At 44.1% G+C, this 25,918-nt stretch overlaps 1 protein-coding gene and 1 long non-coding RNA gene across 3 annotated transcripts in view; one reads left to right on the top strand and one right to left on the bottom strand.

Moving 5' to 3' along the window:
- The window catches only part of USP22 (ubiquitin specific peptidase 22), a 99,377-nt gene extending 74,666 nt beyond the window's left edge, over positions 1 to 24,711 (bottom strand). Inside the window, exon 1 of one of the 2 annotated variants that reach the window (XM_040574255.1) lies at positions 24,467 to 24,711. In XM_040574255.1, coding sequence (XP_040430189.1) covers positions 24,467 to 24,592 — 126 coding nt within the window. In that variant the 5' untranslated portion in view covers positions 24,593 to 24,711. The remainder of the gene's footprint in view (positions 1 to 24,466) is intronic. The other variant, XM_040574256.1, reaches the window with a different exon arrangement.
- Positions 15,293 to 25,916, top strand: LOC121078277. Its single transcript, XR_005824520.1, has 2 exons — positions 15,293 to 23,692; positions 25,500 to 25,916. It is a non-coding gene; the product is annotated as an uncharacterized LOC121078277 (long non-coding RNA).
- The last annotated feature ends 2 nt before the right edge of the window (positions 25,917 to 25,918 follow it).

Raw genomic sequence — 25,918 nt, 5'->3', positions numbered from 1 at the left:
AAGCGTGGCACCACAACTGCAGGCTGGGGCAGGCGCAGGCCGCCTAGAAGAGAACACAAGAAGGGCACCCCCAGGCCTCTGCAAAGGGCAGCAACTGGGGCAGGGGAGGTGGCAGGACCCGTGCCAGCCCCCAGACCCCAATACATGTTACATGCCAAAGGCATGCGTAAATCTCCTATAGCAAAAGACAGAGATGTAACAAGAAGAGATTTTGTGCTGACCGACCAGACCCTGCTCTCTTCACTTGTCCTCTCTACATACAAAGGGAAGTGCTAAAACCTTAACTCAATGTAAGTATGTCTTTCAACGAAGGCCGGTCACTTTAAGTTTAGCACCATTTACACGCCACCAGTGTTATTTCCATGTCTTCCTTTTTAGTAGGCTGCTTGATTACATAATGCTGCACACTGAAAACAAAAATTAGTAGATTATAGTGCTTGGTCTCATTTATGGACATTGTGCTTGGGTTGTCACTTAATGCAAAAAGTGTTAGTTTAATTTAAAGCATGGATATAAAAATTAGTGAAGGCAAAACAAATACAGACTGCGGCAGGCAGCTGGGCTCGACGGTGAGTAAAGCTTGTTAGGCAGAGCACATGCTTTTTTAGCCAGAACACACCTCTGCATTCCAAAAAAATCCAGCAGGACAGCAAGCTTTCACAACGTGGGGATAAGAAAAGCAAGCAGAAAAACTCCCAGGCCATTCATTACAGCAAAGGCCTATTTCATATCAGCAACAGATCTTTCTTCCTATTTTCCTTGCTCTACTGAGGAGAAAATAAAACAAAAACAACGTGGCTCCTCTTTTGCCACTTTACTAGCCAATTTTCAAAGAGAAGCCTGTCTCTTAAAAAAGCTTCACCTACCCTCTACTGTTCCAAAGGAAGATGTTGGAAGGGCTGCAGAAGAAAAGGTGAAAATATAATTAAGTGCAGATAACATAACTTTCGGGACCAAAACCATCCCTTCCTTCCTTGTTATCAAGCATGAGAGCATACTCAGAGCCCTAAGCATCATACAGTGTCTGTATAAACACCAGTTTCTTTCTGAATTAATTAGGTTTCATAAAATCCTAATGCTACTTGATGCCTCTATTAGAATATGAGAAATGGAAAAGGAAGACGTTCTGTCGAAGTGCTACCCAATACTGGTGAGGTAAAAGAACCGTCCACCCTCATGCTAGCAAAGACAACACGTGCCAAGTCTCCTTTTAAGTATCATCAGAAAAGAGTAAAAATTAGAACAAAAAAAAAAATCTACACACCAACAGAACTCCCCACTATTTTTAGGGGGCAAATACTTACCCTACAAAACACTTGGGGAGTTCTGAGAACCACTTCAGGTCAACAGCTCCAAACTTTTGTTAGCAAATTTTACTTACGTAGTTGAAAAGATGAGGTTAAGAAATAAAAATCCTGAAACTAGTGCAGTTTTTGAAAGCATTTAGCGTTCAGCAGGATAATATCCACCAACACAGAAAGCTTTGGACATAATGCCATTGTTTCATTCCATGATGCATCCTTTTGACAATAGCTTAGAGCTTGTAATACACACATTGCTTCTTGTTCACGCAACAGAATGCTCTTGAAATTAAAATATTAGAATTCAAGCTACAAGACAAAGAAAAAAGCTTAAAGAAGGTGCAAAAGAACATCTTAAAGCTAAGCAAATTAAGAAACGCTCAGCAAAAGACAAAGGCCCGATTTAAGGAATAAATGCAAATGGATTCACCTTCAGCAGTTTAAATACTGCCATTATGGTGTCAGATCGACATATTCAAACACAATACTCTCACCTTTCAGATGTTCTGTTAGTTGTAATGGCTGTGTCCTGCAAGCAAGAAGTACAATGCTACGTAACGTTTTCCACTTCTTTTTGGTGAAGACTAAGATTTCTATTAGAAATTTAATTTTGTCCACTGCCAGAGAGCTAAAAGAACAGTATTTTGATGTAGAAGAATATTTGCCTGTCAACGTTATTGAATTACCCCAATTATTCTTTGATTAATCACGCAGAAATTAAGAATGTGGAGTAAAGATTCTCTAAGAGAGGGGAAATTTTTCAGAAAGTTTGCAGGCACGTTCAAGTGTTTTTCATCAGTACTGCGAATCTGTGCCTTAGTATTTTTTTTTCTCAGTAATGAAATAATTCTTGGAATTAAAGCACTGCTTCTGCTACTCAAGTGATGGCAGTCGGGACTGAAGGAGAGATGTGGGGTAACAGTAAATGCCTATGTGCATTTAGTCCAAGATCTGCACGAGGATTCCCCAGTTCATCAGCCCCAGGTAAAACTTATCTCCGAAGAAAAACAACAAAGTTTTACCAAATGTTTTCATACTCCACATGACCCTCTGGACAAATGTTTTTGCACAGCAAATTCATCATTAGAGTTTTGCTAAAGAAAAGTCAAATAATGATACTAAAAAGATACAGTAGGGGAAAAAAAATCACACTGAGTGGTTGGGAACACTATGGAGAAAGGGGGAAAACCAGAACTCTAATGAACAAAACTTCTGAGGAGCACTACTGCAGGCAATTCTTTTAGCACGGGGTACAAGAAGCGTGAAGAACATATCCATGCTGCTCTGTTGAGTGCCCAACTGCTACAACACTTCACTATGCAAGCATTTATTGCAGCTGAAAATTCATTTCACCATAAATGTAGAGATTCATCTTCAGTTTCATATAAAACCCACAGGTTGTTGTCCTCTAAACTTAAGCTATGTCATGAAACCAAAGACTGCAACCCCCAAATAATAGCCATGATAACAAGTAAGCCAGAACAGCTATTTGTATATAGCCTTTCAAGTTCTGTAAGCCATCCCATTAGTCTTTGTGTTCCAAGAAAAAATAATTTTTCTCTATATATCTTACAAAATAGGAGTACTGCAAATAAGATCATAACTGTCTCAGTCCATTCCTTTCATGTCTCCCTTTTCCTCCGCTGGCTCTTGACAAACCTTGGCTTTTGAGAACTGTCCCTTATATTAATCTTCCTTGTCACATTGAAAATACAGCATATATATCTGTTTATCTGTATATAGATATATGTATCAATGAATGTAATCATTCTACTTAGAAGAAAAAAGACGTGAATCTCAGTTTCCCGTAGAGATGGTTTCAGAAGGTAGTTTATGTACTCTTGAGTACGTACAGAGCTCCAGGAAGTCCTTGCAAATTTTCTATCCAAAAATAGTGTCTGAATACAGGTATACTATATGATGGGAAAATACATTTTTTTTTTGTAGAGGACTTGCTCTATTTATGTCTACATATATTAATGCCACAGATATTCAGTAGTTATCGTTATGCATTTGGACAGAAGTGCATCAGTTTCTCAAGAGCAGGAAGACCTTTAGAAAGAAAGAAATGCACAAAAACTGCGAGACGTTCATCAGCTACAAAGAGCAAGCCGGAGCTCCCGCACCTAACAAATCAGTAGCATGCAGTGCTTTAGAAATAACGCTGCCTGCAGACTATGCTCAAAATAAGGGAAGGAAGATAGTCTGCTTATGCAGTATAGCTGATTGCCGATAAGTACTCGTGCATGTGAGATTGATTCATTCAGCCGAGACAGCCAGGACTACAGTTACTGTCACATTTGTCAAGCATAAGAACCCAGATCTTCGATTCTACCTGACATCAGCAAATACTGGGCTCACAGCGTGTCCATCAGCGCTAATAATTAAGAGAAGTGCATTCCATTTTCCAAAAGAACATTTGTACAATAGAGCTAGGCTGTTTTCAGAAAAAAACACTCTCAAGTACAATTTACATTTATCTTATCAAAAGAGTTTAAGGGTACTTGGGTGTGCATGCATTTTCATGCATGCATTTTTAAAGCAGGAAAGATGAGACAAGTTGTAGGAACGTAACTGTTTGATTTGAGTATTTTATTTGGAAAGCAAGAATCGAGTATCTAAGGACTCCAATGGAAAATAGGTAAAGAGGAGGAAGAACAGAAAACAGTCCTATACAGATGAATTTCAGTTACCTAAGACTGTTTGGTGAGCAGATAATGGGTTGAAATAACCAGAGGTCCATTTGGAGATAAGAAATCACTCTGTGGTTCTTCAGAGAAGGGCTTATTACCATGAAGGATTTGCAAGCATTACGAGACGGTCAGCTGCAACACCTTGAAATACAGATTTGTTGTGTTTGATAAATATTCAAAATACAGTCCATCCTCACCAGCCATTACACTGCATTTTCAGTATAAACAAGGTTTTGGAGAATTTACAACAAATCCTGCATTGTCTTCTTCACAAATTAACTGCAAAAGTGGGTCCTCTCACATTTTGCGTACAGGTCAGACTTTGCCTCTACCAGTCAACACAATAACAAAGATTTTGCAAACAAAGTTGACTAAAACATGTGAACAGGCCTGGCAAGTGTGTGTCCTCCTGTATTTCTCTTCCTAAGGCATCCTTCCGAAAGGGGCTGAAGACCAGCACCCTACCAAGCAGCAATGATCTTACAGAAGCAACCGCTACTGTGGTCGTTCTTGAACTGGACTCTTGGGGAATGAACAACGGAATGGTGTACGCGTTTACAAAGCACTACCATCTCTATTCACCTTTCTTTGAGGCAGTTTCATCTTTCCATCTTTACAGCAAAAGAAGTTTCTCTCCATGGGCAGCTAAATTCTGCTTCTACTGCGGAAAAAAAAAAGTCAGAAAGAGCAGCTATTTCAATGGATTGCAGTTCTTTAATTCAGAAGGTTTAAGGCAGTTCTTTTGCTCACAAACACTCTCTTAAAAGGGAAAAAAGTTCAGAGTAACCATTAACATTGTACGTAATTAAAAAAACTACTGAGTTCCTCTTTAAACCAAAGAAGAGAGAGGAACATCAACAGTCACGTACATCCAAAGAAATGAACAAAGACAGATAAAGGGGGAAAAAAGTTATGCATGTGGCCTCACTGTGCTGCTCTGACAAAACACAGCCGACTTGAATCCTTTATAATTAATCTTTAAATTAGTGAACCTGATCCTTAAAAGACAAAGAAAGATTCTGTACTATACTGGATACCACACATTGTTAAGTATCTCATATTACAATGCTCCACTTTTCCACCCCAAGGTTAAGCAGATTACCATCAACTATACTACCAAGTTATTGTTGTTGGACTATGGTTTTTTTACATATACCCTTCCCCCCATTGTTTGACCATAAATATATATATAGCCAAACAAAAATATACGGTCGCAGAAAATGGAAATAACTGAAGGCAAAAACCCATGACAATGATGTTCTGTGCAATGAAATGAAGCATTAAACCCAAGAAATGTGAATTTAAACTAAAAAAAAAAAGAAAATTAGGAAACACCTGATCTAAACCCAGCAACAACATCCCCAAAAGGAATAATACATGTTCTTACAAGCTTCTAAACACTGAAATATTTTCTCATCACATAGTTCTGGTCTCTCTTGATATGAGACAAAGTTCTTTAGGATTCCTCTATGGGACTTACTGAAATGAGAAACAGTTTTTAAAAACCATTTACAATAATTATCTGCATTTTTAGTAAAACAATGCAGATGAAGTCACTGGATGAGTAACACTAACACAGAGCAGTGACTGTTCAGCACACCAGAACTTACAACCACATGTTGGCCAAAGGGAACAACCCGAGTGACATTTTTCTTCTCCATGAAATTCTCTTAACCATAAAAAGAAGGAGAAAGCTTTACTTAAAGTAACTACTAAGCAGGCCTATCCATACATTTCTGGACATTAAAAAAAAAAAAAAGGCAATTGATTACCAACATACACGCCTACCTAGAAAACACCAGTTCAACGCCAGACACCACCTGATAAATGAGAGCCTTGCAAAGGAATTCCATGAAGCGCAGCCCTAAAAACAGCCCAGCTACACTCCTCGAATGCTGAGGCTGCCAGCAGAGCTAATAAAATTAATGCTTTGCTTATTCATCAGACATGAATTACAATTACAAATTTATTGCTCTGCATTTTGTTCAAATATACCCTGGTGTACCTTGGCACAAATCTATACTTCGAAATCAGTGGAGTAATTAAAAAAGCTGTAGAAAATTAGTACATTGAGTAGTACATCCATAACTTACATGAAATGATAAACAGACATTACATACCATGAGCAGTGCTTCTGAGGGAAGTAAAAGAATACTCAGTTGGCTTTCCAATAGAGAAAGTTACTTCTAACTGGCTTCCCAACAGCAAATGCATTACTCGAAGATCTCCTCTAAAAATAAGGAAGGGCAGCAGTAGAGGCAACAGATCTTACGTGCTACCATAGCACTCAAGTGGCAGCTTCTTCTTTTTCAGACTGATAAAATTTGTTTTTGTTAAGGGGATTTAAATTTGAATTTCAGCACACGCAAATGCCAACAGTAAAGTTATCAGTTATGTTTAATATGCAATTACACAGACTTTGCACAAAATTTAAGGATTTAAACCAAGAAAAAACAGGAAGGACCATCAGTGTGAAAAAGTGCATTCACACAAACAGGGAGGGTAAGTCTACACTGTAATTTCTCCTGACATAATTACATGGGAAAATGAAACTCTGGGGAAATGAAACTTGGCTGACAGCATCGGCTCCAAGGACTCGTGCTGGCAATCTTGCATGAGAAGAGCTTTTGCCACCCGCACTGCTGGGATGGAAAGATCAGCTGTAACACTGAAACACTCTGGGCAGCATCAAGCCAAAAGCATATTTCACCTTTAAGATCTAAAGGCATCGTTACACCTGAACAGCACTCCAGCTTGTTTGAGTAACTAATAGCTCGAGTTATTTCATACACCAGGGGCTTCCCGAATTGTCCATGTTAGGACAAACACACCCAAAACAGAGGCTTTGCTTCCAACACTTCTACCTTTCCACACTTTGCATTAGGGGTTGTAGGGGCTTCCGTCTCTCGCTATTTTCAGTTTACTTAGCTTGCATACCGAAACTGGGAATGAATGTGTACATATATATAATGTACACACATATACACACACACCCTTTGCTGTGTAAGAAAGTAATTGATATAAAGGGAATATAAGCGGAAGAGTGGATTGTGGAGATGACTGAACAAGCCAAAAGATTGATGGCACGGGTTCTGTGTGTCCTGCCTTTTCTTCTGAGTTTCAGTTCTCTCCCAAAATCAACACGATGGTCTGCCGGTATCCACAGCTTCCCCTTCAGTATGGAACTAATTTGATGCAATCTCAGAAAGTTACCACATTGCATTCCAACGGAGAAATGTCATCAAAAGGTAGGACTCTGCAAGCCCTGCCCCAAAGCTGCAGATGACTGAGGTCTGAAATCAATCAGTTCAGCAAACAGATAAGCCTAATGCTTCGTCTCCCAGCTGAGCAATTGAATTCAGGAGGGGAGGATCCGCTGCTGAGATGGTAATCTTTGGACTTGAGGATCTGAAACTGCAGCCTCACCGGGAGTAGGAGAACTAGGGTATATATCATTATCTGCTTTCCTTGTTCTTCCCCACGCTTAGAAGAACGTTATTAGCTTTCAAAAACACTTAATTATTACTCCCACCATACTAACAAATGTTCATTGGCAGATAAGGCAGACGTTTTAGTATGCCCTTCTGTTGATCTAGCTTGTCCTTGTTTCCAAAACGAAGATTACTTACCAACACTTCCTGCTGGTTAGGGCATTAGCTGGCGTACTAACAGCTCATTAAAAACTCCAGACCCCTCTCTAAAGTTAACAGAATAGCAAAAGTTTATGCACGCTTGGCATTGGTAAAAAGAAAATGAAGCTGCATTTGCCATCAAAAATAGCCAGAGTGCAATCTGTATTTTGGTAAGAACAGAGAACTCATCTTGCAGTTTGTTCTAAACAAATCTCTGTTCCTGTACTCACAAAAATGGTACCAGCAATAAATTGATCATATATAATGCACGTGGCCATACAGGTTCCACCTCAATCTGTCATTCATTCAGACATGTCAGTGGGGGTCAGAAATATCAGAGAGGGGTGAGTTCTCTGCAGTGAGACAGCTCCTGAGCACTAGGTAGGCTACCTGAGCGGCAGGATGAAGTTGTCTGGGTTCTTAAAGCAACTGTATACAGAAAAAGAAAGGCTAATAACCACTGCAGTGGAATGGGGGTAACAAGGGAAAACATGGGAGTGAAAGCGAATTACTACACCTTCTACCTCTGCAAAAGATAGAACTGCTGTGGCATACCTCACTTGAAAAAAAACAGTTCAGAGCTTGAAGCATGACCAGGGGATTCTCATGCAAACTATTCCAATTGCAAATCACCAGTAATCTCACGTAGACTAGAGCAAAAGTATTAAATGCGAATCCATACAGATTTCTAGTCCTGATCTCTTGCTCTGTTTCTATGGTTATAAACATGTGCAGTGTTTTGTGGACAAATACATTGCCTTTATGCTTTACAGCAGCATTAAAAAAAGAATTTAAGAGTACTGCCTCAGGCCTTCTCAAGAGTATCTCAAATTGCTTAAAAGCTATCTTCACCAAGTAAAGAGGTGGTTTACACAGGTCCAAAAGAAGTCCTTCCCAGATGTGCTTCTCAAGATAGCATTCTTTACAACCTGGCAGTGCAGATAATTAAGACACTAAGAATGAAAAGTAGGGAAGGTAGCACAACATGTATAACGTGTGTGACACTACGGCAAACTTCCCTGCACCACATTTTTGCCTGGATATTGATCTACGGGAGTGCATCCAGGATAATTTAACTTCCATGGCAACTTCTCTAAAAAATAAAAGACAATAGTTATTGGTGATGTAACACTTAGCCACTAGACGTTATGACATTTATGCTGGGAAGAGCATCAGGAAGTTTCTGTCCTACTAAACAACCTGCACATCTCCCTTCCCTGGTTATCAAACACCACTGTGCACTGAACGCTGTACTTTCAGAAGCTGTGCATTAAGTGACTTGCCTGGGTGACCTTAGATCCTGTAACAAAAAGCTCCCCGTTTTCCTCTTCAGAGGTCTGCAATATCCCAGAGACAAAACAGCCACTGATACAGAGGCTTGTAGAAGACTTGCAAGGGATAGCGATGAAGACCAAGTAACACTGGTGGCCTCTGCTTTGTGATCCAGCTTGCAGCATCACCTTCCAATTAGCCCAAATAATAACAAAGAGTTAGTAAATTATAGCCATAAATACCAGAAGCAAGATATGTATCCTCGGGCATTTACAGAGCCCAATTACATAGAATAAAAATGCCAGGTGAGGTCCTATTAGAACAACCTAACAACCTAGCTAAACGGTTCTAACTAAATCAAGCAGAGCCTTGCAGGCCAGCGCCTAGGCATGCTGGTCACTGCCAAGCAAGAGTTCACAGGATTTCTCTTTCTTTTGAAAGACTGTAAAGACACAGATGGCAGGAAAAGTTCGTCAAGCCCATCTAGTCATTAGCACGTTTTTAACGAAAACATAAAACTTCCACAACACTTAACTATTGCAGGGAGCACGAACAGAGCACCCTTGCTGTTTTAGTTCACTTCTTTTTAAACTCCGCTCCCCCTACCTTAAACTCCCTCTGTCCTTTCTAGCCTGAACACAAAACAGAACTTCCCTCGAAGCAAAACCAGAAAACGTAGCCGTGAGCAGAAGCTCCTCTACCTCTTCACCAGCGCTCGGCAGGAACGTGCCTCACTGCAGAGCTGTTTTCCTCCCTGAAGTCATAAAAAGGGGGAAGGGAGGTGGATTGCACGAGTCCTACAGCATCTGGCTATGCAATAAGACTCTTGAAATAATTTTCTCTGGTGTAGCGTATAGCCAACGAATCTGGCAAGAGGCAACTTTAAGCATGTGTTGCTGTGACAGCAATGAATTATCACCCCGGTCTGCAGCAAGATTAACACTTCCAACCTTGGCACGAGGAGCAGTCTGCTCAGATAGCGCCAGGAGCAGCGCTCCAGCACCAGACCTGAAAGGGTGGGCTCCCGGTGAGGGCTGCATGGCGCAGAAAGGCAGGCATGTCCCTGAACTGTAAACAAACAATTCCTATGGAAAAAGGCAACACGCAGCCAAAGAGGCAGGAACACCAAGTGAAACTCAAGGTATTTGGGGTGGGAGGGGACACAGCTCTAGAAAACAAGGCTGCCCGTGAGGGAGGCCACGCTCTGAGGACCGGTTACAGAAGAGAAACTATCACGGAACAGCCCAACAGATTTCTGGTTAGAGCAAAACCACCGAGCATCCAGTCAAACCAACCTGACACGAAGGAAGCTGCCCCGAAAGCTAGGTGCAAACTGCAGAGAGAAATACTCACCGAGGCGATTACTCACACTGTATTTCAGCATTTGTCAAATCTTTTGTGTTCCCCAGCGCGGCATGCCATTACCTGCAGGTTACGTGCGGCTCCAACCCACCTCTGGCCTCCCTGGAAGGTCGGAGATATTACATCCAAACCAGCTGCACTCGGGACTCCTGCCTGGCAGACCCGTAGCCTTCCATCCCGCTTCTCCAGCTAACTACCCTGAGAGTAGAAACCTCAAGACAGAGCTTCTTAATGCAAGTTTAATATTGAAATAAAAATAAAAATACAGGGAGAAGTGAGGAAAGCCACAATGCCAACAAAAACATGATGGAAACCCCTTCCTGCTTGAAGGTTCATCATACTTACATCTCCTTTTGCTTTGCAAAATTGGTAGGACTATAGAGCATGACTTCTAGCCTTTGATCTGGTTTGCTAGATTTTTTTCTCTAGAGGCAGTTATGAGATTCCACCAACCATCAGCCACACATACAGTGCAGCTCTATTTTGCTTCAAGAACTAGAAATGTAAAACATTAATGCTGATAGAATCGATTTCACAGATTAAGCATTCTACTGCCAAGATCTTAACTTAGAATATAAAATAAAATAAATAAACAAAAAATAAACAAAAAAATAAACAAACAAATAAAGAAATATTTAAGCCCCAAAGGCTAAGCAGGATGACCTGAAGCGTATGAGTAAGTGAGGGTATGGCATTCAGCACTGAAGAAAACCAACACAAGAGTATTTAATCTCTTAAAAAAACAAAACCAAAACACCTAACTCACGATTAGTACTAGCTGGATATAAAAGTATGCTTCAAGTTACAGGAACAGTCTTATGGGCATCACAATCAGTATGATTTTACACGGAAAGTAGGTTTCTGCATGCCAGAAGGGAAACATTACGGTTTCCTAGAGAAGCCTTGGCTCAAACGCACAGCTATACGTACATACAACATACCTCTAAACTCTCAAACATGACAACACGAGAGAAAATTAAATTACAATGTGCACTAAGAATTTTGTGAGCAAGTGATCGTAATTAACTCCCTATCTTGCAAACAAGTTCCAATCCCCTATCTTGCTAGGGAGTTCCAATGCCCTGAGATTTGCAGCATCTCTACATGCAAAAAGTTGGCGAAAATGCCTAGCAAAGAGGAGGAAAGTGAGCTGCAGCAGGTTCTGTGACTGAAGTCAGTTTGGAAAGATCTACTCTGGAAAGAAGTCAGGAGAGTGCATCTCAAGCTTCTTAATATTGGCTTTAAATGATGAAATTAATGCTGTATTGGTTGGGAAGACCAAACTTCATCCAGAGGCACGGTTGCATGTGAAGTGTCCACAGACCAGATTTCAGTCTTCTGGGGCACAGCACCACCACTTAAACTCTACTGCCCTGCTCCACAGCACCAGTTAAGTCACAGCATCCATCCACATCTCACTTCCTGCGCCCATCTCAAATTGATCGCTCAAAGGAAAATAATTAGAATTGGTGGTGGGTTTTTCTAACAGAAAACTTTACTACCTCCACGTCTGTGTTGTGTGCTGGCATTGAAAATTCCGTTCTCAGTTCCTCCAGAGCTGCTTGTACCTTGTTTCTCACCTTACCTTCCTTCCCAGTACTTTGTTAGTTCAAGCTAACTTCTGATAGACACAGCTTTAAGTCACTCGCCGTTTCCACCAACGACAAAATGCCAAATCCCAAATTTCAGAAACGTCCTAGGGGATTACAAAAAGATTGGGCCACTGAGCAAGAGATGCTATTTCGGGAGACAATGACTATCCAGGGAGACGATGTGAGTCACTGCTTTCTGGGGTCCATTCTGCTTGTAGCTCTCCTCCCGCATGGATAACCATGGGAGCATGGAAGATAAAGGGCACATCCATCCTTCCTTGCCTATTCCTGCTAGCACCCATAAGGTTCTGGAGGCCTACAGCTTTCTTTATTTGTTATGCTCAAGGAGCGTAGGCATTTCTAGGAAACTGAAAGGCCTTTTATATGTAAAATTGTGTTTATTAGTTTTATTTAAATCAGACACTTGAAAAATCTGACAAAAATAAAATAATAAAGGAGTGTAATCTTTTTTCCAAGCTACAGTTCAGTATTTTGAGCTACATCAACTATTTGTGCGGCAAATGCCACCAAAGTAAAATCCAAGCTTGACAGCTACTTCGGGCAGCTGGATTAGAAGTGTTATCTGCATTAATGGGGCAACGAGCGTAATGCCTTCTGGGGCAAGAGCGTGATGAAACATCAGGTAGTTTGAGTCTCTGAGCTCCTCTAGAAAACATCTACTGTTTGAGCAGCCATCAGTTGATAAGATCCTTCGGGGTGTTTCACCTGTTTAGTACCCTCACCTCCACAAGATGGAAATCTTCAAACGGGTGGGTTTTTTGTAAAGAACATCTTCTGTGTGTGTGAGGCTAAGCTACTGCCAGACGACCACTGTCTGTAAGCTCAGGTGTTAAGAGGGTTGCAGGGTTGAGGTGGACGAGCAGGCCTACCTACTGCCATAGCACCAACCACTCATTTCACTGGTTTTCTAAGAAATTTATTTCAGTAGAACCTAGAAAGCTCATGAAATGAGGTGCTTAAGACTTCTGAAACCTTCCATTTTGAGCACGCTTAAAGTAGGCACTCTCATGCAGCAATATGAAGGGTATTTTTGAAAAAAAGAAAGTATATTAGTGTTAGCAAGCTGCTTATTTTCTGGGTATTTTATAGATGGTGGGAGAAAAAAACAAGATAACACATCAGGTAATATTGCAATTGCTCAATATTATGGTATTTTTGATCTGATTATCTGTACAACCTATGGAATACAACACTCTGCAGATACAGCAAGGAAACATAGAACTGGGAAAAAAGGAGGCACTAACACATTCAAAACATTTCAGAAGCTGCTTGACATACTGCGCATCTCCTCACGAGCAGGTCCACAGATGCTCATCCAGTCCCCTGATGGCTGCTCCAGTACCGGAGGGCTGAGACCAGCACGAGCCCTTGCCCAAGGATGTCCTGGTGGGGCTGCAGGGCACCAGCACCTCTCCTCGACCCCGGGATGGGTACGCTGGGGTTTTACTGGAGTGCTGCTATTCTCCTGCTGTCTCCATCTGGCATCCCAGTCCCTCAGGGCTACAGCCAGCTGGCACAGTTTAGAACAGCCTTCGGGCTGCTCTAGACTACACAAGGGAGTAGGCCAGAGGAAAACCAGTACCATAAATAGCTAATTTACAATCCCATTATCCCATCATCCTCAACTATATGCAATACGAGCTAGCCACATGCCCCGTGACCAGATGCTCTGAACAAAAATAATAATAATAAAATTAAAAATTAAAAAAAAGAAGAGTTGAAACATCTCAACAGAGTTTGATTATAAAAGACAGAAATCTTAACTTAGAGACAGGCCTGTTAATAGAGGGAAACAAGTGCTCATAACTTGATTACTTAGAAAAACACTATTCATTTCATTAAATTAAATGCAATGTGAAAATGTGAATGTGAAAAGTGGATTTTCTGTAATAGCTGATCACATATTACGGGCATTCTACACTCTCTGGTTCATTTATTTTTCACAAGGAAACTGGAGTAGGAGCACGTTATTTGCATAGAGGGGTAAGCTCTCATGACTGCAGAACATGTGAGACGTGTCATATACCGGGCTCAGCACACACCAGCATGCCCATGAAAGCACGCCACACGAGCGATAGCAGGTACCATCACGGCACCTTTCAGATGAAGTTAGGGACGAGCCACGCTATACAGAAGAGACAAGGAGTACGTGGAGAACGTTCAAACAGAATCTGTCAGCGGCAAAGTCAGGAGAAAGGCAGCAGTTGCACGCTGCAGCAATTGCTACTCAGAGTGCCTTGAGCATCCTCCAAGCATTAGCACTCAGGTCCTCTCCCATCACCCATGCGCTCCTCCCCGCCAGCTACCAGCTGTACAGCTGCTTGTTCAGCCCCACGCTGACGCGCAGCATACAGCCAACCCAGCTGAAATAGTATTAAGAAAAAAAAAAAAAAAGGTTTTTTCATCCTTATCTGTTCTTCTTTCTGGTTCACAGCACGACCGCACCAATATGAGCTAGTGAATGGCGTGACAGCAAGAACACGCTGCCTAGAGCTGGTAATTCCTTAAGCTGTGAAGGAAAGGCACGTACCCACAGCCGAGGCGCTGGATCTCTCGTCCCCCAGGTGCTATCCTTCAGCGATAACGCACGGCAACTTCCAAACTTCACGTCTCTTGCTCCTCCAGTAAGTCAAATACTGCCCTGCTACATCCGTACTGTATCTGAACGGATTTTTGTCACCGAAACCGCGTGCCAATTCCATCCATGTTTGTGTCTCACCAAGACCCACAGATATAGCTCGCTTTTACATTTTTACTCGAGCTTTTAACGTCTGTCAGATTCGCTAACTTGTGTTTTCCTGCTTGATGTCATCTTCCTGTGTTCTTTTTACCACTGCTTAAAACGATTTGTTTGCACAACAGCTCCAACCTGCAGGGACAACGTACTTCCAGAACCACCTTGCTTTACAACAAATTGCTCTAACACGGTTGTTCTTCAGGTTACTGCAAAACGAGTTCTTTGCTGATTGCTTCTTCCTCTGCAGTCAGACTTCTGCAGTATGCAGCTCTTTACAAAAGGCAAAGACCCCACCTCCTGCCGCCTGAAATCTTTCATGAAGGGCCTGAAAAACTCGCATACCAACCATGACATGTCCCTGTGAGCTCAGACACGTGTTCCCTTCCCTTAAGTTTCCTTTTTGCCAAATACTTAGCCACACGGATGGACAAAAGATTTGCTTAGCATCATAAAGCAAGCTCACTAATGCTCCAGGTATATTTTTCATTTTTAAACTTGGCACCATTTCACAAACATACACTGCTACTCCGTAGAATTATGAATTTTGGTACCACTCCACTTTGTGACTCAGGCCCCTTCAATTAGCAAACAAGTGATTGAGAGCGACTCCTCTGCACGTGCAAGTCTGAATCGATCCTGGCAACTGAATCAATGCAGAAAATTCTAAGGAGATAAAGAAAAGAAAGTGAATTTACTGGGGGCAACACTAAAATTAAACATCAAGAAAAGTCGCAAGAAGCAGAATTACAACATGACAGTGAAACAAATCAAAAAGTAGTTTTGTAGTAGTTTTTTACTATTAAAAGTAGTAATGTAAAATTATGTTGGATGAAGCCTAGGACCAATTTCCTTGTGGAACAACCTCTTAGAACAAAACTTTGTTCCTCTTCACACATATAACTCGCAACAACTCCTGAATCTATTTTCACTGCCTTTTCTACTCTGCTCTCCACATCACTAAGATCATCCCACTACCATAAACACAAAGTGGAGTCAGGAATGCCCAAATAATTAACAGTGTTAACAGCGAAACATACCCGACAATTAACGTGGGGGGAAGGATGCCTGTTAAGTGAGCAGGACCAAAGGCAGCAATGTACAGGAAACACATCTACATGAGAACTTCACCCTAGTCATTTTCTGCCCAGCAGGAGAGCAAGCCAGTTTAAGAACAAAACAGGACAGTATTATGGAGATAACCAAGCCCAGCTAGGCAAAGAAAAACATATAACCCTAAGACAAATTCTGCATTTGTCACCGGAGGGCACAGGGTCACAAAACCTCACCTACCAGAAATGAGGTATCAGAATGAGTCAGCTATCTCAGCTGTCTTCGCTTATAAAGTTGTCATACGTCTGGTGTGAGATAAATCTTACTTTTAATTGCCACGTATATTCTAAAGAACATCCTTTAAAATCTGACTTGCGTGCAATAACAAGTCTGAACGCACAGGACAGGAGCCCAAACTGTAACTCTGTCAAGTAACATTAGATGGTTCAAAGACACAACGGGGATGGGAGGAATCATCTCTGTTTTTATTACAGGAATTATTGGGAAGGGGGTGAGGAAGTGCAATAATAAAGCTTACAGAGATGCCGTTTTCTCTCTCTCTCTGTGCCAACACATTGCACTAAGACAACTCAAGTTTGTATTTTATGGAAAACAAAAGCCCTTTACAAACAGAAGCAAAACATACATATAAAAGCCCTGACATTATATTCAGAAAGAGAAATCTGACACCAAATCCCAACAAAAAGGCTCCTCAGACGCATGAACTTCTGAGTGAAAGGCAAGGCAATCACCACAAATGGAACTCGGCGCTTGATACTCCATTATCCACTTAGCTGTATCCAAATACTACTAGGTCTTTTGTGTGCTTAAGCAAAAGAAATGTCTTATTACTAATTTTGCAATTTTCACTCTTTACAGGTATACATATTACTTTCTAACCTGTGGATTTGCATACACATGGATGAAAACAATTGGTTTAACGTACAAGGGCATGCACTGCAACACAGAACTCCGGGCGACGGCAATAATGACAAAAGCGAGATATTCCAATAAACTGAAATGTAGATTAATCACCTCTACTGTTTAATTCTACATAAACACAACTCAGTGAATAAGCACAGAGTTAGATTTCTACAGCCTACGTGTACAAGCAGAAGAGCTCAACTGTGCGTGGAAACCAAGTGCCACGCTGCAAAGCAGCACGGTGCAGGAGGAACGGGGCTGGGAGCGCGGCGAAACGCAGGTTCTCTTCCGCACTTACTATTAAGGCAATGTCACGTTTAACCAGCTGCTTCTCACTGCCGTGAAGAATATGAGGATGTTTAAAATATTTGGCACGTTTCGTGTTGTCAGAATTTGTCACAGTACACCAGAATTTGCCCTGGCCCCAATGTTTAAGCTAAAAAAGATACTGCATTTGTTAAGTGTGTTGAAAACAACTTTTGTTACCATGCCCACTCTTTTTTTGCGTTTCACCTTGCCAAATACACAATTTTTTAATTCAGTGACAGATTTAGTACACTGTAGATCTTCAGAGAAGTATTTCCCAGGGATAGGCTGACATCACCAGCCATGCACAAGGCAGACAAGAAGAGTCATGTTAATTTTGAGCTCCATTAAGCACAGGAAAGGAAGAAGGAAACAAATAAAAAAATCTTTACCAACTTGTAAAAAAATCAGCAGATACTCAGAAAAAAAAAAATCAAGAATTTTTAAGTAGCGTTACACATAGCTGACAGGCTTTCAAAAAACCTTGACTAAAGAACTGAAAAAAGTCTGAATATTTGCTTTATTTTGTGCACAAAAGAATGCGAGGAGACAGGCTGTTTGCTAATCAGTCACCTACTGATAAAGTGAATCTCGGGTTACTCGGAGTCAATTGGTGTCTGGTAACAGTTCACTTTACTGATCATCAAACAGGTCTTGAATAGATAAAACCAGTCTTTTTCTTAAATAGGAGATAGCGACACGACAGAGGCTGTCCTGGCACTGAAGTAAACCAGGCGTCACTCCGAAGTTGCTATGCGACTTGCATTCATACGGTACCGCTATTTGGAAACACATTTTGAAGAGAATGGAGGTTAATTTTGCAATGACTAACTCGTTTCAGCCTTGATTGTACTACGAGCTAATGCAGCAAAGTTCTTATCTTGAATTAAGCAGGGTGTACATAAAGGACTGCCAAATCGATACGCAAAAGAACACAGCTACCAAGACAGAGCTTTCATCCCGTCAGAATACATCCATCAGCTTACAGAACCGCTTCTGCCCAGGAAAGGTTCCCAACTCAGCCCTCTCGGATAACATACGGCTCTCCACGCACTCCAGCACCGCTTGCTGACAACACGGGCCAGGCTAACAAAATACGCTGTAATGCCATCATAGCATTTCACTCACTTAGCTCCACTGCCCACAGGTTAACAAGAGCCTCGAGACAGCTGCTCTAGGCAGCTCGTGCTGTCCAAGTCCAGAAAGGCTCTAACAAAGATGACTTTTTTTTTTTTTTTTTACAATAGATTTCTAGTAAATCCAGCAAAACACACACAGGCCACCTTCAGATTGCCTTTCCTGTGATGCATGCCACTGACTGATATATAAGCATGAGTGTGCATGCATCTCCTCACCTTCGATGCTGCCATATGCTACAGCTCCATCAGAAGTATTTGGAGAATCACGAGAATACAAAAATTAAAAAAAAAATGCAAGTTGTTTCCAGCCATACCTTCAATTTCATTTGGCCGATAAGAGCCCTACATCTCTCCATCTACCAGGAAGCAAACAGGCATCAAGTCATAGTCCTAAGTCAATCATGCAAAACCAAGAAAAACTATGGGTGCTAGGTTTTATGTGAGAAACACAAACATTTTAACTGAGATAATCCTTCTCTGGTTTAAAACAGATCAGCCACCACAGGGATTCGCGCTAACATTTGTGACAGCAGTTGTTACAAAGCAGAACCCCCGGAGTACATCCAAAGGAAAACATACTTTTTTTTTCTGCTTAAAGACTCAAGAAGTAGTAAGCCAGGAGAAGGAGAATCAACAAGTCGCAAGCAGGCGACTTGCACCACCAGTCTGTAGCATTTACCCGTTGATTTGTTACTGCAGCACTAAGACAGAAAATCCTCAAATGAAAGAAAGAAGGTAGAAAGTTCAGAACTGATCTGCAGCTCTGGTTTCACGTTAGCGCTACAGATTAAGGCCTGAAACAAAAATGAGGATATCAGCTAGCCTTTGTTTGGGGTTTAAAGCTTTGATGGCTTAAAATAAAGCTCAACAGATAGTCCAACAAATCAAGCAAACCCATTCTGCTCTGCTCACCTTCACGCTATTAGCTGTCATTCTGGTTTTAAAGGTTTCAACACTTTGGGTGTGTTTTTTATTTTTTTTAAGCAAGTAAGATCATCGACTTCAGAAAAAATTAAAGAGATGCTACAGTTGCCTCCCAGAAAACAGCCTGGCTGTTAGCAAACTTTACTCCTGATAGGACTACAGAAAAAGAAGCAGCCTTCTTCAGAGTAAAGTCCGGGAAAGTCTGTGTTTCCTTTGCCCTTTTGTCTCTCCATCCATATTAAAAAGAAACAGAACTATTCACTACTCGTGAATCAGCCTCAGTGATAGGGAACTGTGTAACCTTTGTATCAGACATCTGAGTGTAAGTGCTGACCTGGGAAGGTGGGCACAAGTGTTCTGCTAAGTCCTGATGGTTCGGATCGCACAGCTTCAGAACTGGTATTGGTTACCTTGGAGTTCATGGCACAAGGCTACTTCCTAACCTTTGGCCAAGAAACCAACCATTTCTTTAAAAACCACGGTATAGGGGACACAGCAGGGATGAACACCAACGAGAAGAGGAAGGACTTGTATTATATTCTTCCTCAGTGCCACAGACATCAGCGCAGGGGGGCATTCTCAATGTGGCTTTGCAAACAGAAGCCCCGTATGCAAGGCTCTACCGCGTGCGGAGTAAAATGTAACGCCCGGGAACTCTCGTACCGCAGGCTGTGCCTTCACACCCAGAGGAAAGAGAACATTACCTTCAGCACGTTTAAGGACCTTTTTACTCCTTAGAGGTTAAGGGCTAAGGAATGTTGTTCGTATACAGAACTGGAGACTTTCGGAATAATGAAGCTTGCAGTTGATTTTGACACTTCTTACGGGCCTTCAGGGAGAAGGTAGTCCCCACAACACATGGCAAGAACATCCTTCCTGAGCGAATCAGATAGCTCGCACAGGCAGCCAAAGCGGAGTATGCAGCTGAAAGAGAGACATGCTTCTCGAATCCTGGAATCCTCTTTCAAATTCTCCACGGGATTTGTAATCCAGAAGTTTGGTGCATATGCTAAAAATGTTAAAGAAAAACAAGCTAAGATTTCCTTATTAATTTAAGAAATAAAAATACCAAGTCTGAGAAGGCAGCACAGCCTGGTAAGATTCCTCGCCCATCTGTTATGATGAAAAGCAAATTGCCTCAGCAACACTTCCCTGTTCCTGGACAGGTACACGAGGCAAGGCTGTAAGGGAGAAAGCAAGAGAGCAAGCATGCCTCAACAGGCATTCAAGGAGAAGGTCATTTCAGCAAGAACTTAACCGGTCGATATAGACTGAACCACAATACTTGCTACTGAAAATATGACACAGCATTTATTTGCTAGGAGATTATCAAACTTTTCCTACTCTGAAAGTTAGGAAATGAACCGAACTCATTTTGGTTTCAAGTATCTATGAATTAATTCTCTGTGAATTATTAGAAGAAAGGATTCAAAGTCAGAAGAGAATACACATGAGTGGGGAGATGAATACCTGCGGAAAGATCATCACTGATAAAGGAGAATGCTTCTTCAAATCCGAAAGCATCATTGGCTTGGAGCGTCCATGTGAAGAAAGAATAATGGAAGAACAACAAGAAGAAATATGCTAGAATGTGCCCACTATCAAAGAGAGCATACAGCCTGGGACAGGCAATTATGCTTTGGTCTGTCGTCAGAAACACAAAACATTCTGAAATTTCAGACAGGACCTTGTCTGTACCATGGCCATGCTCATGACTACCAGATCACTTCATCACAACATCAAGCACCTTTTCAGAGCAGCGACGTAAGAGCCATTCAGAACTAGAATGGCAGCTTCCCTCCAAGGTAGGAGGTCCAACAAGAGGGAATTTAATTGTAAAGGCAGCTGCCCTTCAAGTGCTGAAGCCATTACTTACCAACTCCAAGACACAAAGATGCATCTACATGTCTAACTGTTCTCTGATGGAGACCAGGAACTGTTCAGCACTGCAAAACAGATTTTCTCATCTGTAACTGCAAAGGAATAAGCAAAGCTTTTCAAGTGTGACTCTACAGACAAGACGGAGAAGCTGACGTGAAGGGCTGGCAGGAAGTCTTTTTAGCATCCTCTGCCTCTTCCATAATTCCTGAGCAGGAAGCAACGCTGTCAAATTTAAAGACCTCCTATACAGTGTTACTTGGGAAGTATTTTCTACATCAAAATACTCAAGATAAAGCCCATGACCTACAGAAGTTGATGGCAAAACTCTTATTCAAACAGATACTACCACAAATTAAAAATCAAAGGCTTACTGGTCAAAGTCCCAAAGTCAAGACAGTCAACACTGACTTTGTGCCACCTGACATACACCTTCAGTGCTGAAATCTACTTCCAACTTTTTGTCTCCATTATTACAATTCCAAGACCCATTCTTCGGATTTCTTCCTCTACCCGTTTTCCTGTTCCACTCCTCAAACAATCTGACACTCGGGTTTTGTCTCCGCTTCTGCTTTACCATCAGCAGCACATCTACGCTGTTGCAAAGCCTCTTCCTACAAGAGCACGTAGCACAACTGCTGCACTTACTACTTTGGCCAAGATGCAGGAAGGCAAGTGACAGCTTAGCTCCTTGATGCAGATGCAACGATGCACCAGCATGAGAGCTGAAATCCCACGTAAGCAACGCTTCAGAAGCAAATACAGTCCTGAAACCCTTCACCAGCATTCCAGCATCTTCACAGGTATACTCGTATTTACCTCTCGCTTCCGATTGAGAATTCGGATCTACATTCAGGAGATATCTTTCCAACCACAAACAATGCTCTACGGCTATTTTATTTAAAACCCTGGATGTAAAGCATGCTGAACTGAGAGGTAAAGCTAATAAAAGGCTATTTGTGGGAAAGGTACGTATTAAAAATGAACAGCAAACAGCAAGCAGCGTTAAAATGGTCTTCCAAATCATAATGCAGTAAGCAGCCTAAGTAAAACGGGAGGAATGGACACTTTCTGCCCCCTGCAGTTTCTATTGCTATCTCGATTTTTAAGACAGCCTTAGGAGGGATAGGTGGTACATTAGCATTCTAGAAACCTAACAATTTAACATCTGGCTACCTAGCACCAACAGCCAAAACATTTTTTATACCTAGGTTCATTTGAATAACTGTTAAATTAATCAACATTTCCTATTAATGATCACCTAGCTATTTTGAATGTTTTCTGCGGTAACTGAATGACGTGATTGTCCCTGGCTTTGCAACAGAAACAACGATCACCTCTCACCAAACCTTTATTTGACTTCTTCATTTTGATTAGCATCAAGAACGGGAATTCTCGCCAATGAGCTGGTACTCTCAAGAAGTCAGAGACATGCTCCTAAAATGTATATAAACACACGCCCTATATATTATATATAAAGAATATACGTCTGTGTACATATATAATCCTATATAAAGGAGAGTGGATTTTCTAGCTATTAGACTGCAAACAGTCCTCAAAACAGAGAATGCTGTTTATGAAATTTTACATTTAAAGCTGCAAGGCATACATATGGACGGAGATTTCGGTAAAGAAAAAATTTACAGAAGGTCTCACGTCCACATGCAGGAATGCCAAGTACCGTTACTGCTTATACACTTTCTTCAATCTTTATGAATGCAGACTGGGAACTGAACCCCAAATTCATCCAGCCAAAGTGTCTCCCTGTCTGTGATCACTTACTCCCACACATTTCAGGCTGGCTGAATTCAAGAATCCAACTATTTTCAGGGTGGGTGGTAACCTGCTCAAAAAAAAAAAAAAAAAAAAACATGCATTTTTATCACATACTTGGAAAACTGATGTTTTCCATGAGATGATAATTTTGAAACAATCTTGTTCTGCTTTATGAGCCTGACTGTACAAAGAAGTAAAGAGGAATTGAGAACAGACTGATTACAGTAGGAAATTATTTATTGCCAGCTGATTTTTAACCAATGATGAGTGCATCACTACTGTTAGATTTCGGAAGAAAAAAAAACAAACTGTTGCAGCATACAAATGATATGCAGGTTACAAAGGATGCTCCATATTAAAATAGGAAAGTTAAAGCGTTAATTTCACTGATGAAATTCACCTGAGACATCTTTCCTTACCTATATTTTTTATTCCAAAACACACGTGTATTTTTCCTCCGCTTAAGCTGTATGTACCCCGCAGCATATACCATTTTTATTTTGACACACTGAAGGTTAAATAAAACCAAATTTAGACTACTATACTTCATGATATTAGTTTGCAACAGATTATATAGGTTGAAAACAACTTGGGCTATGTTTTGCAGGGCTACCAACTGAGTGCCTATACTTAAGACATTTCTTCTGTGATCCCATTTTTTCCCCTTTAAGTAAAAAAGGGACAACTGGAGTGTCCTGAGAACACAAACCAAACACAGAACTGCGAACTGCCTCACCCCTCAAGACCATCATTCACACCATTACCAGTTGTTATGAATAAGCCGAGCAGCTTCAGGAGCACCAACCAGGACCAGAAAGTTTTTCACGGGTTGCTTCACCACCAGCAGAACCCGGGCTGTCCCAAACCCCAACTTTTCCTACGTGTAGCTGCTGCGCTCCCCTTCTCGGCCATTAACACCATCACTGATAGAAATCTGCAAAGTCACTTCCAAGTAAAAACTAGTTGATTGTAGGGAAAACAGCAGTTAGTTGAACAGTTAAAGGGCATCCTCCAGAAACGCGCATTTGGCCAGGAGCTGAATTTTCAAACATAGGTGGGAAAAACTCAGGAATCCCCTGATTAAGGTGAATTTTTCTCCTGGCGTGTGCAGTGCCTGCCCCGAGCACCAACACACTCCAGGCACAACCCCCCCCCCCCCCCCCCCCCCCCCCGTGCCCTACAGAGCGGGCTCCTTCCCCCCAAACCCCACTGCAGCAGGGATCCCGTTTCCTAAGGGATTTATCCGAACGAGCAGCGCTGTATTTTGAAAAGGGATAAAACATTTAAGAAGGAAATAAACCAAGCAACCAAGCGGACCCCCCCCCCCCGGCCATTGTGCCTCGCGGCTTCCCCCCCGCCCCCCCGCACACGCCGAGGCCCCACAAAGCCGGGCCGCGGGCCGGCCGTGCCCATGGCCCCGGGGCTCCCCTCCCTTCCCTTCCCTTCCCCTCCCCTGCCGGCCCTTCCCCTCCCTTCCCCTCCCCTCCCCCGCCGCCGGGTTCCGGGAAGCCTCCGGTACCTCCCGCACCTCCGGGAGGCGGCGGCGCTGAGGAACGGCCCCGGCACGGCTGCGGGGGGAAGCCGCCGGGGCAGGTGGCGAGGAAGGGAAGGGGGCAACGAGGGAAGGGGGCAAGGAAGGAAGGAGACCCCCGGGGGGGGGGCGGGGGTCGTGGCCCCCCGGTACAGCCCCGCTGCCCCCCTCCCCCGTCCTCCCCCTCCCTCCCAGGGCTGCAAGAGGGGGGCTCGGGACCCCCGTGATCCCCCACCCCCCCCGGTCCCCTGAGGGAGGGCACGGAGGGAGGGGAAGGGCCTGGGGGGGGGGGGGGGGGGGGGGGTTGTGCGAGCCGCCCCCCCGGTACCTTGCGCTTCCTGGTCTCGGCCGAGCCGCTCCAGACGAAGCACTGGTAGATGGCCCGCAGGTTCTGCTTCCAGTTCTCCACCTTGAAGCCGGTCACATGGCAGCACCCGGCCGCCGGCGGACTCATGTCAGACCCCCCCACATCAATCCGCCCGCGGAACGGGCCGGGCCGGGCCGGGCCGGGCCGGGGGGGCAGCGAGCCGGCCCCTTCCCCTTCCTCCCCCCCTTCCTCCTCCTCCTCCTCCTCCTCCTCCTCCTCCGCAGCGCCAGGCGCGGGCACGGGGCCGGGGCCGCGCGCGCGCGCGCGCGCGTCCCCCCCCCCCCCCCGCTTTTCCCCCTTTCCTCCGCCCTCCTCAGGGGCTCGGGCCCCTCCCGCCGCCTCCTGCCGCCGCCCGCCGCCGCGGGGGCCGCCACATAGAGCCCCGGCCCCCGAACAAAGCGCGGCGGCGGCGGCTGTGCCTCGCACCACACACACACAAAGATGGGGGCTTCCCTCAGGCGGCTGCCACCGGCCGCCGGCCGCTCCCTCTACCTCATAGAAGCCGCCGGGAGGGGAAAGGAACGTTGGGGGGGGTGGGGGGGTGGAGGGCCGGCGGCGGCGCCCCCGGTGTGAGCGCGGCTGTGTGGGGAAGGGGGCGAGGCCCCGCCCGCCGCCGCTGCCGCTCCCCTGCAGCCGGCCGCCCGCTCGGCGCCTGTCTCTTTAAATCGCGTCCCCCCCCCCCCCCCCTTCCTTCCTTCTCCTCCTCCTCCTTCCTCCTCCTCCTCCTCGCCCGCGCGCACCCCCCCCCCCTCCGCCCGCCGGGTGCGATGGTCCGAGCCGCTAACTCAACCTAGCCCGCCAGGCCCGCGGTGGGACAGACCAACGGGGAAGGGGCGGTGGGGGGGGGCCCCCTGCTCTGCCCCGCCGCACGGGAGGGAGGGAGGAGGAGGGGGGGAAGGAGCGCTGCTATTGGTCCGCCCGCCTGTCACTCCGCCGCTGAGGCTCGTCTCATTGATCGCTTCCCTTCTCCCCTCCTCCCACCCTTCCTACCTAGCGTTTCCCCTGCCGGAAAGGGGCTGGGAAGGCCCGACTGATTGACAGATCACCCAGCCAACGGCAAGAAGAGGCAGCACCTCTGTTTAGAACTCTGCCTCAAGATTGGCCGGCTCACCCGTCAATCTCACGGCAAGCCGCGAGCCGATTGGCGGCGAGGCGCGGCGGGGGCGGTGCCGCCCAGCAGCGGCAGCAACAGCCTGCGCTGTGAGGGCAGCGGCGCTGTCACATCCGCCGGGGACGGCCTCGGGGATGCCTGAGGGGAGCGGGGCTGCGGCGCTGGGCAGCGCCCGGCTCCCACCCGGGGGACCCGGCCCCAGCCGGCGGAGGAGGTTCCGGGCACGGCTCCGCGTTGCCCTCAGGCCCGCCCGTGCCCCCTTCCCTGCTCTGGTGGAAGAAATAAAAGCTCCCTGTAACCAG

This window comes from Cygnus olor, chromosome 15, assembly GCF_009769625.2.
Source record: "Cygnus olor isolate bCygOlo1 chromosome 15, bCygOlo1.pri.v2, whole genome shotgun sequence".
Classification (NCBI taxonomy): domain Eukaryota; kingdom Metazoa; phylum Chordata; class Aves; order Anseriformes; family Anatidae; genus Cygnus; species Cygnus olor.
Note: the sequence above shows the minus strand (reverse complement) of the source record. Positions and strands in the feature narration are given on the sequence as shown.